The 15,630-nt window shown below is 26.8% G+C and overlaps 2 protein-coding genes across 5 annotated transcripts in view; one reads left to right on the top strand and one right to left on the bottom strand.

Moving 5' to 3' along the window:
• Positions 1–4,019, top strand: part of LOC114128861 (uncharacterized) — a 32,406-nt gene extending 28,387 nt beyond the window's left edge. Inside the window, 6 exon segments of the mRNA XM_050202772.1 lie at positions 9–49; positions 1,121–1,181; positions 1,247–1,290; positions 1,934–2,116; positions 2,187–2,303; positions 3,027–4,019. Of these exon segments, the coding sequence (XP_050058729.1) occupies positions 9–49; positions 1,121–1,181; positions 1,247–1,290; positions 1,934–2,116; positions 2,187–2,255 (398 nt within the window). The 3' untranslated portion in view covers positions 2,256–2,303; positions 3,027–4,019.
• A 2,644-nt stretch (positions 4,020–6,663) lies between these two features.
• Positions 6,664–10,207, bottom strand: LOC126550725 (E3 SUMO-protein ligase PIAS1-like). 4 transcript variants are annotated; one of them, XM_050202774.1, is made up of 3 exons: positions 9,391–10,207; positions 7,699–7,934; positions 6,664–7,635 (listed from the first exon to the last, which is right to left on the bottom strand). In XM_050202774.1, the coding sequence occupies exons 2-3, from the start codon at positions 7,919–7,921 to the stop codon at positions 6,800–6,802; spliced, it is 1,059 nt and encodes a 352-aa protein (XP_050058731.1). In that variant the 5' UTR covers positions 7,922–7,934; positions 9,391–10,207; the 3' UTR covers positions 6,664–6,799. The 4 variants fall into 4 exon arrangements, with proteins under 4 accessions (XP_050058731.1, XP_050058730.1, XP_050058732.1 ...); XM_050202773.1 differs by lacking the exon at positions 9,391–10,207 and adding an exon at positions 8,051–8,376; XM_050202775.1 differs by lacking the exon at positions 9,391–10,207 and adding an exon at positions 8,100–8,376 and having other exon boundaries at positions 7,699–8,036.
• Between the last annotated feature and the right edge of the window lie 5,423 nt (positions 10,208–15,630).

The raw sequence follows: 15,630 nt of genomic DNA, 5'->3' as shown, positions 1-15,630 counted from the left end.
TTCCTCAGATCCTATAATTGATGATGTGACGGATATTGAACATTTTTCGGTAAGATTTTCTCAAATAATTTTATTTAAAGCATTTAGTTTTGATATAAACTTAACATCCAAGTATAACTATTGTTTCTTTAATTAATTAATTTGTTTTAATTAAATATTAATAAATAAGTACATTTAAATACTTTAGAAAGAAATTAAATAAATTTAGTAATTGTATAGTGCCCCCTACATTTGAGCGTGGATAATTGAAAAAAGTCGATTAAAATGAGTTTTTAAATATTTCATTGAATTATGAATAAGTCAAGATCAAACAACTTTAGTAAATTTATTACTTGTAACTTGTAAACTTTCTCCCCCCTCACCTACTCTGCTATCACTTAGAAAAAATAAAAATATTATGAAACACCATAAAGAATTAAAAAGTTACGTATACAATTTGAATATAAAAATATTTTAAAAGTATTTAATTTTATATCTGTGACATGATTTAGTACAGAATGTATATATTTTTATTCTTTCTTATTGACTATTAAATTTTTTATAATTTATAAATTATGTTAGTACACATAACTATGTATGACTAGTGTTATTTATTTTTTGATAATACTCATATGTATCATTATTCATTAATATATAAATTTATTCAACTAAAATTTATAATTATTTTTTATTTATTTTATAATTTATGTATACTATACACTATTTATTTTATTATTATAGCATATTCAGATTACTAATTAAATATAACAATATGTCCATTAAACTTTAGTAGGTACCAAACCAATTGTCTTCATATTATAATCTTTATTTTATTTAGTATATTTTTTAGAGTAAAAACTATTCTAATATATTTTGAATTAATAAATCTTGAGTTTACATATAGATGTAATTTTTATCTTTACAATTTCAAAACAATTAATTAATTTCTTAGTGTTGATAAATTAATATAGAGATACATTAATAAAACAATTCCAGTCATACTTTGTTTTATACTTAGCCAATTATGGTTGAAACTAAACTTAAAGTTTTAAATAACATTATTTTAATTTAATAATTATAATACTAATAATTTACTGAGTATAAAATAAAAAGTGTTTCATAATTATTTTGTGTGTTTTAGAAAACAATTGACGATAATGATTTGTTCTTGGGACCAGATAGTTATGATTCATTTGTTAATGGTATTATAACATTTAATTAGAAAAATTATTATGCAATACTATAAATATCAAATATTTGATTACAGGTGTTTATGATGAAGTAAATCCAATAGATATCATTGAAGATCCTGTATGTTTTATTTAATATTATTATTTAGCAGTAGCAAGGCTTGAGTCTTATAATCAAATTATGTAGTTTAAAATATTATTAATTTATTAAAACCAGTAAACATGACAGTATTATAACAAATTTTCTGCAAACATGGACACTATGTACAACTATACTATTACACGACAATTACTGCAAACAAATTAAAATAAAACAAAAAAATTTTGAACGGCAAGACATTTCATAACGAAACAATAATTCTCACTAACTTTTAAATTCTCCAAGTACACTATGCTCAGAAAACCTAGACGACATCATCTTAGATTTATTTTTATACTATATTTTCCTCATGTTCACGGCTCGTAACTAGTCTTCTTTATTTCTATAAACTATAATGGTATATAAGTAGTATAAAGTATATAACAAAAAAAAAAAACAAAAAAGTTTATTTTAGTATTGAAACATATGTATATAATATAATATATTTTTTTATGACATTCAGAATTGTGAAGTAAATATTTTATCAAATGTATTATTTAAAATTTATTTGTTCGTATTCTAAGTTGGTAGACAATGTTTTTTGGTTTCCTATGTAGCCTTGCCACTGTTATTTATTATTTGTAATCAATTTTACTCTAGAATATAATATTCATTTATATTTTAGTTAATTCATAATCTGCAATACAACCGGAGTTTAGAAAGTGCATTACTTGAGAAAAAGCAAAACACACTAAAGACAAAAATGGACCAACAACAAGGTCAACTGAAAGAAATCCAGACAGAGTTAAATTCGCTTTCTTCAAATGCTAACACTCATTATCTAGCTACAGATTTTTCTCACTTAAAGGTATATTATATTATTATTTTTCTGAATTCATTGATAATAATTAATACTGTATATTTTAATGTTTATTTAGGCTGAACATGAGCATCAACAGCAAGTGTTACGTGAACTACAAGGTGTCCACCAAAACATCGGAGTGTGACTATCAATGCAATATTATGTAACTTAATATTTCACTTGGCACGTATGAGTGAGTATCTAACCATATAAAAATTGATGATCTCTATAAATTGCAGTAAGACCTCTTGTAGTTCACAATAGACAGGGCATAAATATTTTACTCCATCATTACAGCTCTAATGATAAAATAATATTTATTCTGGCACAATTGGTGTCATGTTTCACCTCATAATTTTTGCTAACAGTTGTATACAATAAATGCAGTTGATCAGAGCATTGTGAACTTGCAATGCCACTAGTCTAATTTCTATATATCTAAACAAATAAAATAAATTCTATGATTTATCAATTGTTTGCTTTTCCTTACCTATTTGATATAATTTTTTTTTTTTTAATTAGGTACAGTTATATTTACTATTTCACTAACAATATTATGTTTTAACTTGTTTTATTTGGATTATCCATAAATAATTTGATTTCTATTAAAATTTTAGTAGGGCGAGTGTACCCCTTATCACAAGCCACCCCTAAGAATCATATTATCTGTAACTAGCTAACATGTTAGTTCAATTAAAAATCAAAAATATCCAAAACATAGTTTTTTTTCTTTTGCATTACGTCATATCCAACTAATGAAATTATACTCAAGCATTTAAAATAAAAGTTTAAATTATATTTTCTTGATTTCTGCATTAAAAATATAAATTGTAAATTATTTAAACTTGAAAAATAATGTATTATATTATAATGTATGTGGTATTTTAATTATTTTCTATTATGTTTTTTTTTTCAGTTGGCTTGATATATTTATATTCTTATTGATCCTGGTTTTAGAAAAATACAAATTAAACATACAACGTCATAACCAAATTAAAACTGTAAATTGTAAACTACTTGTTAATTTGTATTTATATATAAACATATATATATATATATATTCTTTTAACTTAAATTTATTTAGTGTCATTTGTCTTATTTCCTAAGTTATCTATTTGTTATAGTTATAGTTATTATTACTATTATTATTATTATTATTATTATTATTATTATTATTATTATTATTATCGTTACCTAGTATTTGTATGACACTACTATAAGTAGTTACAAAGACTCCTAAGTTTCTTTACCTTTTGTTGTTTTGTTTTACATTCTTTTATATGGCAGATGCTCAAAAAATTTAATAGTGACTGACTCGTGTTCATTATTATACATTTTTATTAATTTTTTTTTTTTTTTTTGTAATATTTTAATAAAGTTATCAACAAATTCAAACATATATTTTTATAGCATCGCAAATACAATTTTATTCAATATACCTCCTAAACAGGTGGTTAAACTATAAACAATTTTTTAAATAACAATTTTTTGTCAGTGCCATGAGTTTTCCCAATGTCAACATGAAATGATCTTTAAATTATATGTTACCACAATATTATCCTTTCCATTTATAATTTTAAATTATATACTGTATTTACTATATTAGATTTGTAACAAGTTAGTTATAAATTTAATTAACTATTTTGTATTTTTAAAAATTTGATAATAATATATACTATAAACGTGTGTGTGTGTGTGTATTTATATACTATGTATAAGTGTTCTATAATTTATAATTTTCTCTAAATACATTGAGCATTTTAATACAAAAAGAATTAATAATTTATGTCCAATGATTTATATATTTATATATACTTATGTACAAACATATTTATATATACATATATACATATACATATTATATTTTATTTTTAATTATTATTTTAATATAACTATTATTATTTGTTTATTATTATTTTTATTTTTTCTATGTGAAGACTGAAAAGCAAAACATTAAATGTTATAAATTATAATATTAGTTTAATGTGTGTCAAAACATAAGTTTTAAATTACATTGTTTTCTATATTGCTTCTTTTAATTTGTATGTGTCACGATATTATTTAATATCAAATACATTCTATATATATATATATTCATATATTATACACAATAAACAATAAAATTGTATTTGTTTATATCTCTTACAGTCTTACCACAAGCAATATTTATGTACAACAATACTAATTCATAACAAAATACCGAGTGGAACCAAAATATTAATTAATTATTTTGAATCATAGTCTAATCCATAATTACTTATACTAAATAATAATTAGTGTTTATACTAAGGAATTTTTTCTATATTATTATTCTGAATCGAGCATTCTAACTTTATATTAACAATTAATGTTGAGCGTTGGTTGCATAAATGCTATTTTTTTTCTATAAATTAATCTACAATCTATTTAAATAAAAAAAACTATTTTTATTTATTCCTAATATATATATATATTATTTATTTACAATACGATCTTCCTAGCTTGCGCTTGTTAACTGCAATATCTAAATGTAGTTGAATTTTTGGTTAAGTGATAATAACTTAAAGTTAGAGACTTAAGATTAAATTAGAATGTTTCTTGAAAAACTAGGTCATGCGGGCATCCACGTTGAAGGTTATGCTGTGGATCTGGTCTGATGTTGAGGTGGTAGTACATTGAGCCTGTTGACTTGTGGAAACATTTGAAGAAGTCCACAGCCAAGTGTCTGATATGGTCTTGGAGGTATGGAATTTTGAGGTTTTAATGTATGTTTAGGATTCTTACAAACCATGGCACGTTTGTTATCGTTCTTAATACTTTGTTTTGGATTGTTTCCTAATATATTTAATTTTTGTAAAAGTAAAATAATTTACTATTAACTTATTATACAAAATCATTTTCAGAAAGAAATAATATGCAATATGAACAACATATATGTTGTTTATAAATGTTAACATTTTTAAATATAATATAATATATTAAATATTTTAACCACAATTCATATTACAATTTAATATTAAATATTAATATTGGTTTAGAGATTCTTGTATAATCTTTAATTTGTAATTTTTGACCAGATTCGATTCCCCAATGAATGTCTGGCATCAAACACAGCTTTTCAAATAAAATACGTTTTCCATGGAACATGACCTTTCACATATGGATTACTAGACGATCAATCATTGAAAAACTTATTTCTTTAAGTACCATAACACTATTTTATTTGTGATTAGTAAATTGGGGTAATGGTATGTTATTATTAATTATTACTTATGTTGTTAATATTTTTAAAGTTCATTCAATATACATTTGTATGTAAACATTGCATTTCACACATAACATTTTTTTATCCATAATTTAAATTTTAAATAGTTTAGTAGATAGTTCACATTTCATAATATTACTATTCTTGATAGATATTAAGTAGAGCCCATTTCAAACGCGGTGATTTTATTATGGGGGGAGAACTTTTTAGATTCTAAAACAGCGCATTCTAAGTACATAACTCGATTCATGTTTCCCGACATCAAAATTGTAACTTTTATTAGTATTTTTTATTATTTTTTCAACTTTCAGAGCAATATTTTATCATTTTTTGATATTTAGTTTGTTTTAAGTGTCTATTTCTAAATTGATCGTGTTTGGACCCCTTGAAGTGTAAAAGTAAGTAATTTAAAATACTATTTCAAAAAAATGTTGATGATCACCATTTATCAAGTATAAAATGTTTTAATTTAGAATCAGCATAACAAAATATGTTATGCTTAGTTGTATATCTTTTACATGTTTATAATGAATAGTACAACCTTAAAGTGATGTAACTTGTAACAAAAAAAAAAAAAAAAAAATCATCACTAATGAATCATTTCTAATTTTTTAAAAGAATTATTTTATTGGCTCTATCCAAAATTCAATTTGGCCAACACTTAACTTATGTGAAATAGAATGGCATACACTTATTGTTTTATGGCCATTATTTTTAAGACATCGATGATTTTAATACTCTATTAAATGAAATTAATATTCCAGCTCAATCCAGTCTTCAAAGGTAAGTCAAATAAAGGCAAGAAAATTGTTAACACAATAATTAATGGTTTTAAACACTTTTATTACATTGAAACATTTTAAACTAACATATTATATAATCTATAATAATAATTGTACACTGTTGATGTTCGTATAATAGTCATTCACCTTTTCGTGTACGACCATCCCAAATTCCATCCAAAATCAGCAACTGAACAGCATACACACACGAGATGGTGAAGTTATATAACAAAATATTAGTACATTCTTTCATCTTATTTTGCTACTCGAGCCCTACCTATACTTATGTCAGTGACTTACATGCAAAAATATATATTATAATATTGTGAATTTTTGTATCAGTGTTATATACATACTATATTATAATGTTAATAGCTATCTATAATAAACTACAAAATAGACTGTAGGTTCGTTGAAATAATATTCATTAACACAAATAAATCAATTCCATGCTTTTTGTCCAAAAACATTAATTGTCTAGTATAAAATACTGAAAGAAGCCACTAAATTGCCTATCCAAAACGCCGTTTTGACAAACTAAAACTATAATATTATATTATTTTGTTACATAATTAATAATTATTATTATTAATCCAGAGATGACGAACTTTTTTTACCAGCGTATCAAATAAAAAATTCTGTTGGATTTTTTTTCCTGTTAACTTAACTGTTACTTATATCGGTGATTTTTCTTTTTTTAATTTCTTCATACATCTTCCACGTTCCATCAGGTAAAATCTCAACTTCATTAGTACAGTCTTTAAGGGTTGGACTTGAAACGATGTCTAAAAAGTAATTTTCTACTAGTAAATCATTATATAAACAAGGCTTGTTGCATGTTGGGCACCTCCAAGTTTGCCTCTTTTCATTCATTAAAATGAATATACTTGCATCGAAACATTGTAAGTGATCACAATGAATGGATTTAGCAGGAATTTTCATCCTCATCATACTTAATGGACACACCAAAGAAAAACGATATGTAGACGTAGTAGCTAATTCTGGATCATCATTTATTAATTTTTTAATTATAATGTTTTTTGTTTCTTCTATAGTTCTCCCGCCTTTGTCTTGAAGTTTTTTTACTAAAGTCTCTGTCGTTAATTTCTTTACAAGAAACATCGAAAAAACGTATTTTTTATCATCTGGTGTCCAATTAATAGTGATGTCGTTGCAATTGATTGGAGAAAGTTTGACATATTCAGTGCAATCGATAGGGCCTGCAGATCGTCTACATTCAAGTCTGCGTGTCAGGGTCAATTCTGGTCGAGTATTAAGAGGAATTAGTGGTAATTGACATTCTATCATATTAACTCGTATGCGTAGTCCAAGAGGCATATAATCTGGTGACTCATTAGGTACAGGCTCTACAAACTGACAGATTCGAATTTGATACTGATAAGGATATTCAAATTTTTCATGAGAAATTTTTCGATTCCCGGCTACGAAATTGACTTGTTTGGATGACAGAACAAATTTGAATATAGCTTCTTTCATACCTGAAATAAAATAGATATTATGGACATAGTTAAAATAAAAAAATAATCATAAAATATTACTACCTTCAGGGAATTGTGCTAATGTACAAATGTTCGTGCCAGTTAGAAGAGTTGGCTTAATGACTTCATCAATAACTTCATAAAACGGCAAATTTTTGTATTTGATTCGGGATACAGTTTCAATAGATGGCGTGTTAGAATTATTTCCGCTAGCCATTGTTCCTAATCTTAATGCATCTTGTTCTATAATACTCATTTCTTGATTTGGAGGTAATGGATATGACATTATAGACAAAAACCTGTAAATATAAAAATATTAATATTAATATTATTACAAATATTTGAAAGCTTGTCCCAGTACGAATCAATTTGATTTTTTCGGATACTAGATGTCTAGATAGCTAAAAAAACAAACTTATGTGTTAGTTAATGAGTTGTTCTTTTCTTCAAGTTTACTAAAATACCATAATTATATTACTAATTGGCGTATACGGGTTCTTGTCTCTGTTATATACATTAAGTTTTGACACAAATTGTTTAAGGGGCAGTTAGATGATAAGTATTTTTTGTGAACTCATTTTTCTCGTTTAAATTTATTTTGTTTATACTTCATGTGACGATTATTTTGACGAACTGAATGGAATATACCAATTAAAAATTTCTTAAATTCTCGATTTTTCGATAATGGTGCATTTACGATCGCCATAAGCTTTTTGGAATTTACAATTTAAAGTCAAGATTACAAATTGCAAACAATTGATTAAAAGTTGAGTTCTAACAACTATTGGTCAAACAGTAGGTACTCGAATAAGTAAAACCATAGTTAAATAAAAATAAAAAATATTTCAATACAATTGTTATGGTAACAATATTATATTATGCATAGTTTGCTAGAGAAAATCTTAAGAACTATATTTATTATTATTAAACTATGATAATTGGGTCTGAATTTATGCATCCATTTATATCATAAATATGCAAAATTATTTTGTTTTTTATAAATTAAAAACTAAAAATTAACGATTTTGAGTAAAAATTTACAAAATCTAAGTAGGTATATATATTATCCAAAAATGTTTATTAAAAATTTCAAAATAATATTATTTTTGAGAAATTGTGTTTAAAAATATTTGGTGTACTATTTATATTAGATTATTATTATTATGTAACGAGTAGGTACTACCTAGCATGAGGTAATAAAATTCGATTTCAAGTTTACGAATTGAAAACTTATGCAATTATCTCAGAATACACTTTTTTTTACTTGGAAATTTTCTTTTAATGTCACAATATGATACAATTGGTACATATTTAAAACTAGATAAATCTTCGACTAATAGTTCATGTTTTTGTCACAGTTTGTTACCTTGCTCAATAATAGTATTGAATATTAATTTTTTAATAAAACATTAATTGTAAGTTTTGATCTAGAAAAATCTATCCCTGACCCCTTTTTCTTCAAACTTATTTTTACTATTTATTTTTATTTTTTTGTCATCCGTCAATAGCTTATTGATGTACATGTTAATGTGTTATTTACGATCAACAGTAGCTATTCGTACAGATGTAATTATGATTATTTGAATGAATATAAAAATATGATTATAATGAATACAAAGATTATTGTAAAATACGCGAAAAAAAATTATAACCACGAAAATGAGCATTGGCCACGGAACAGAGTTTATGCGCCTTACTGCCATGACTCCAAAAAGTCGTACATTAAAATACTTATAGAAAATGCTAAATAATTACCCGAATCGGTATATTTTTTTCCTTTAAATCGGGTTGTACGTCAAAATCAATAATTGGAAAGATGTGCACGACGGTGGCGATTGTCGTCGTCGAATCTTACAGCTGATCCTATTATGACGCGCCGATTACCATGTGTGTCCGCGTTGTTTCACACAATGGCAACTGGCGAATAATGGTTTTGGCGTGATGCTGCGGTCCTGTCGTTTTGCGTTCGCCGACCGTCCTAGTCGCCGTGCAGACGATGAACGATAATCGACAGCGATCGGCCAAAAATCAAACGACAACAGTTTAATGCACACACTTTAGACTCGGCTAAAAAAGAGACGCAATGTCGATACGACGCGTTGTATGCCGATTGTCGTGTACGCGAAAAATGACATCGTCACGTTCGTCCGACGCCATCATAGACATTTGTAAAAACGACGCTAACTTTGTTTATTACCTCCAAACACCGATTTTTACTTTGGTCAAACTGCAATGAGACCGAACACGAGCCAAGCATCCTCCGACGACTGCCTCCGACAGCCTGTTGGCGGCAAAGGCCATTTGAACGATGTGCTGTCTGCGCATGCGCGTCACTGCATGCTCCCTGGAAATGTTACATTTGAATTTTAGAATCCCGCGCTTTTATTCATATGAAATAAATATGTAACGAAGCGTGTACAGATAGTACGTGGCAAACTCGACGAGAGACTCTTCGCTTATAACGATAATAATTAATTGTTTGTTACGCATATTACGTTCCAGTCACTGCAGTATCTAGCGGATCGATTTTTCTAATTATTAACCCGAGAACTCTGTCGGTATTCACTAATCGCTATTAAAATAGTCAGTATGGGTATGTACCGTAGACTTATAATAATTATAAGTGTTTACGGTGTTTACTATGATACATATTAAGTACTTTGTCGATAACATCGGCTCGTTGTCGAGTAGGCGGGCCATTATTAAAAATGTGTGCGAAAAATTCGAATTCAATAATATTAATTAGTGAGAAATCAATGAATTTGATAAACTGAGCAACTAACCATAGCCCCTGTCCTAGTCTATGAACTAATTAAGAATTTCGTATTTTTCTAGAAAATAATAATATAAATATTTTATATTTTTATGGAAACGTTCAAGTCCACAATCGTTCGTTATTGAATTACGACATAAAAAAATCGACTGTTGAAATTTTGTTTTGTATAAAAATGTCTTTTTTTTCTTTTACCTTTCGAACAACTTATGGTCATCAGCTGCAGTATCTTGTCTGACTTGGTGTAGTTGATATTAAATAATCAGAAGAAAAAGAGGTATATTGAAATATTATAATAAACAAATCGAAAGATAGAGTTACAGAAAATTGCATTTATTACATTTATGAAAATCAACAGAAAAATAGAATATTTATTGAGAAAGTGTTAGGTCAGTGACTGAGACTGTAGATGTTAATAATATGATGGTTGATTATCATTAAACAAATGATAATTTTTCCATCAAACAACTAAACTAAATGGCCGAAAATAAAAATAAAAATATTTTTTTGAAAGCAACTAATATTTATTTTTTCAAGTCTTTGATTAATTTTGTTGAAGTTTTTTTTACGCGGGTATACGCCGTACACCGCATATACCCTCCAATTACTTGGAAACATCGGATTTGAAGGCTAAAGCCTTTTATTAAATAATAATAATAGAAAAATAATTTTTATATACAAAATTGTTTTATTTTATATCTAAGATGATAGATATAGTTTTTTGTTGGCTTTTTTGTTTATGAGATCTGATAGTTTTATACACAACATATACGTACTAAAGATACAAATCGATAAGTACTTGTGAAAACGGCCACAAGAAATGTTGTAAAAATGTGTAACTTGGAACGTTAGGTTTTTTTCTGGCGCAGATTCAATCTGGTGAATTATTTCTTATAATATTGCCCTCCGAGATTGTTTAAGTAGTTGCCTATTTTACTCCTTGAAATTTTCTTGAAAACAAATTAATTTGGAACACCAAAATATTCTATAATATATTAATATGATTATAGTTTTTATTGGATATACCATATATCTAATATAATATTTTTAATTCAAAACATATTATTATATTACTTATATGTTTTATTTTTTTCAGAATAATTTTACAACACAAATTAAAATGTGAAATTATAACATAAGTGCTTAAAACAAATAATACTTAATACATACCTAATAATAACAATTTATCATTTTTAACAAACAGTGTACACAAACATGAACTACTTTTTTCGACTTTTTATTTTTGAACATTTATACTGGTTAATTAAACCATTGAATTTCTTCACATGTCAATATTAATACTTACGTTTAAGAATTTATCTAAAAATTGTGTATGCAGTATTTTGCATATACTTAATGAGTACCTATACCTTTTACCAACGTGGCTTGTTATTAGTTTAAGATCCTTGTGCAAATTAAATTTTTTTTTTTTTTTTAGAATAAGGTCTTCAATTTTTGCATGAAAGAATGCAGTTACAAGTTTACTGAACTCTAATATTTCAACAAGAAGATAAAGTAAACTATAGTCTTCATATTCTTTTATACCAATTACCAATGTGTGTATTTATCAAGATCAAGTTTTGTATTAGTATTGTAGTAGTAATAAGTGATTCTATTTATAAAACAAACACGATGTTGAATGATAACACTATTATAATATTATTTATTATTTATTAATACTAATATATTAATTTCTTAAGAAAAATAATTTATTATAATATGAGTTATGATTTATTTAATTTCTATAAAGTGTAAATGAGTTTGCTATTATACGTTATATGGTATATATATTACATTGGAGTACTCAAGATATTTTATTATTATCATAATTTTTTTTGTTTCATTAAATTATTGGTTTTTTGTAAAAATTTGAAAGTAATTTAATATTTAAGTGTATATTTTATATTTTTACGTGGGAGGGGGGGGGGGCAAATACCCAAACAAATCTCCCTAAAATACGCCCTAGAAGGAGGGGCGGTGAACCATTTAATTTGTACCGCGGGGCGCAAAATCTTAAATGCGGCCCTGGGGACATGTGATTGTGTATACGATATAACATCGGTCGTTATTCCATAATGTTATGAATTTATGATATATATATATTAATTTTTTGTTTTTTTTTTTACAATATAGCAATGACGATACTGTAGAAGATCAAATATTACATACATCACGCACGCCAGTGTCGTAATACGGCGGCGTGTTTGCACAACAAAAAAGCCTTGCTGATGGTGAACAATATATACCTATATGATGCTATATAATATATCCGTTTAAACAATATGTGTACCATGTATAACACTGTTCAGTTGTTTCGGTGTCGAGTGCACGGGTACGTATTACAATCTGTATTTTTACGTCATCGATATACACAAAGTCAACAAAACGATGTACAGCGAATATCCAAACACATCGTTCGCTTATATTTCAACTCACTAGAAATATTTCTTTCTAATCCTATACGATACCTGCGTGTATTACTGCACGTTAAATTAATTATATGTACCCATATCATATTATTAGGTATATATATTTCATAATACCTAATAGTCACGTTGTATAATATTATCCACTGTTGATCCATAACGATGTCTTTATAGCAGCTAGGTATAGTTATTGTAATCGCGGTGGTCCGGATAAAGTTTTTCGGTTTTTCTCTATCTTCTGCAGCTGTTTGAAAACAACGAATATTGACACATATTGTTGTCTTAAACAATATTAGTCGACTGCGATTTCTAAATAAAGTGGCTTGCTGTATTATAATAATACGTACAAAAACACTACGGTAAATAATGAATATAGGTAATATGTCATTATTGTTCAGTCGGTACGCATTCAAATAAACCTGTAGTTAGATATTCAAAACCGGTAACTATAAGTTAAAAGTCATACTGATCATTAGACTTTCCTAAAATAGTACTTGTAAATTTTTTTCTATTCGTAATAGGTATATAACTGCAGCGAGTGTTTAAAATCGAATTTATTTCATAATGGCATTTTTGAATAGCCTGCAGATTCTCAATGTTTTTCTTTGAATATTAATTCTATGATTTTATGTAAAATGTGTTTCGAAAAACTAATTTAATACCAATTTGAATATTTTATTTAAAGCAGATAGCGTACACTTGTTTTCAATAGTTAATATCATTGCTAATTATTAATTATGTATATAGAACGTAGGAGGTTACGTGGGTTTTATGATTAGTTCAGAGCGGGAAAATTTTTAAGTGGATTTTTAACCTATCCCTGTATATAGGTTTATTTACATTAACATTATCAAGTTTGTATAACGTACCTACAAAGAAATTTAGGAAATATTCTCCACTCTCCGCTGTAAATCGTGTACCTAATATAATATAATATTATCATCGCTCGACTGTAAACTTTTTTAGAGTTTTTTTGAACCGACGGTGAACATCGTATGGATAGGTTGGTCGTACAACTAACGTACTATGTAAGTAGGTACGCGTACAGCAGATTGTAAAATTACAAAATAGGACTCATAGTGTATATATTGGCATACAGCCATATCGGTATGCTTACCTAGTCGACTATAGTCCCAAAACAAATAATACGAACGATGTATAAATAAGTTCGTATACAACCGTATACATTATGTCCGAAGGATGATTTTATAATTATTTTCCAAACGCGTTGCCGAAAGTCAAATATCGTACTGGCGTTATGTTTGACAACAATTAATTATATCGCCATATCGGTTAAATATTGTCGCAGTAAAACCAATACCTATACATATTACATATAGGTAGGTACCTAAGTATTGAAAGTATACCGAGCTGGGTACGGATATAATATTATTATTATATATTACTAGCTATATTATTATATTATTATTATATTACTTAAAATAATACACTTATTAAATAATAGTCAGTATAATAAATTGTTTAATTAACTTTCTAGGTATACCATCACGTCTTCATATTATTACTATATCTCCTCTAGCGCTCCCAGTGATAACTATAGCGTCTATTATATTTTTGTGCAGAGCTTTAACTTGCAATCTTGGTTCCTTTCTAATCCAAATTTTTCATACAGTTCATCATTGAGGTACACCTCAATAAATACCAAAAATAATTGTCCGGCTGCCACCAGCTCACATTCGACAATCATATTAATTAGTTTTTATTAATTTGTAAGAATTTAAACAATTTTAGATAAGAATTAGAAATAACCGTACATAAACTGGGGTGCGTAAATGAAGACGCATTAATCTCTAAATAAAAAGGAAAGTGTACTTTACCAATAATCAACGCAAAGCCGAACCTATGCGTAGGGTATTTTGCGGCTTCGTGTTATCATGTTTTTATACATAATAATTAGCTGTAATAATAAAGTGATAAATGTGTTAACATATAAATCAGGTTGTTATAGCAACCATTTATAAACAAAAATTATAAACAAAATTTCCATCGTAAATCTCAAAATTCCCGTTTGAGCAACCCTTTAAATTCAAAATTTCGAAAAATCCTTTCTTAGCGGATGCCTACGCCATAATAGCTATCTGTTTGCCAAATTTCAGTCCAATCCGTCCAATGATTTGAGCTGTGCGTTGATAGCAGTCAATCAGCTTACTGTTTTATATACCTATACAGAACTAGCTGACCCGACACGGCGTTCCCCGTGTGTTACTTTCTTTTTTTGCATTTTCGTATGTTGTGTGTTAGTTTTTAATTTAATTGTATTGATAGTGCTAATATAACGTCGAATTCACAATTTAATTTTATGTTTGTGCGGGTGTTTTAATTGTTATAGCACTATTAGCTTCATTGGAAACATACATTTATAGGCCGTGAATATTATTATAATGTATCTATATTTTTATCTTTAATTTTATCTAAATAATATTATAATATCTATAATGACTATAATTGTTTTAGTTTTGTTTTTCTAGAATTATTATATACACGTCTTTTTCATCTTTCTTTATTTTTATTTTTTTTATATTTGGCCGGTCGGCACGACAACGCGAGAAGCGGCCGCCGTGATTCCAGATTTCAATATAATTTTTTATTAAAAATGTTTCACGTTTCCTTTAATAACTTAATTTCTAACTGTACGGTTTTTATGATTTTTACAAAAGGATCATATGCATGATTTTCCTCATGTTTTGCAATTTACTAGGTATAAATTGATTCAGTAGATAATTAATTATCTTATCTGACAAAAAACACCGAAATTTACCCGGTTTTAATGGGAAA

The sequence above is a fragment of the Aphis gossypii genome, chromosome 3, assembly GCF_020184175.1.
Source record: "Aphis gossypii isolate Hap1 chromosome 3, ASM2018417v2, whole genome shotgun sequence".
Taxonomy (NCBI): Eukaryota; Metazoa; Arthropoda; class Insecta; order Hemiptera; family Aphididae; genus Aphis; species Aphis gossypii.
This window is presented reverse-complemented; position numbering and strand designations above follow the sequence as displayed.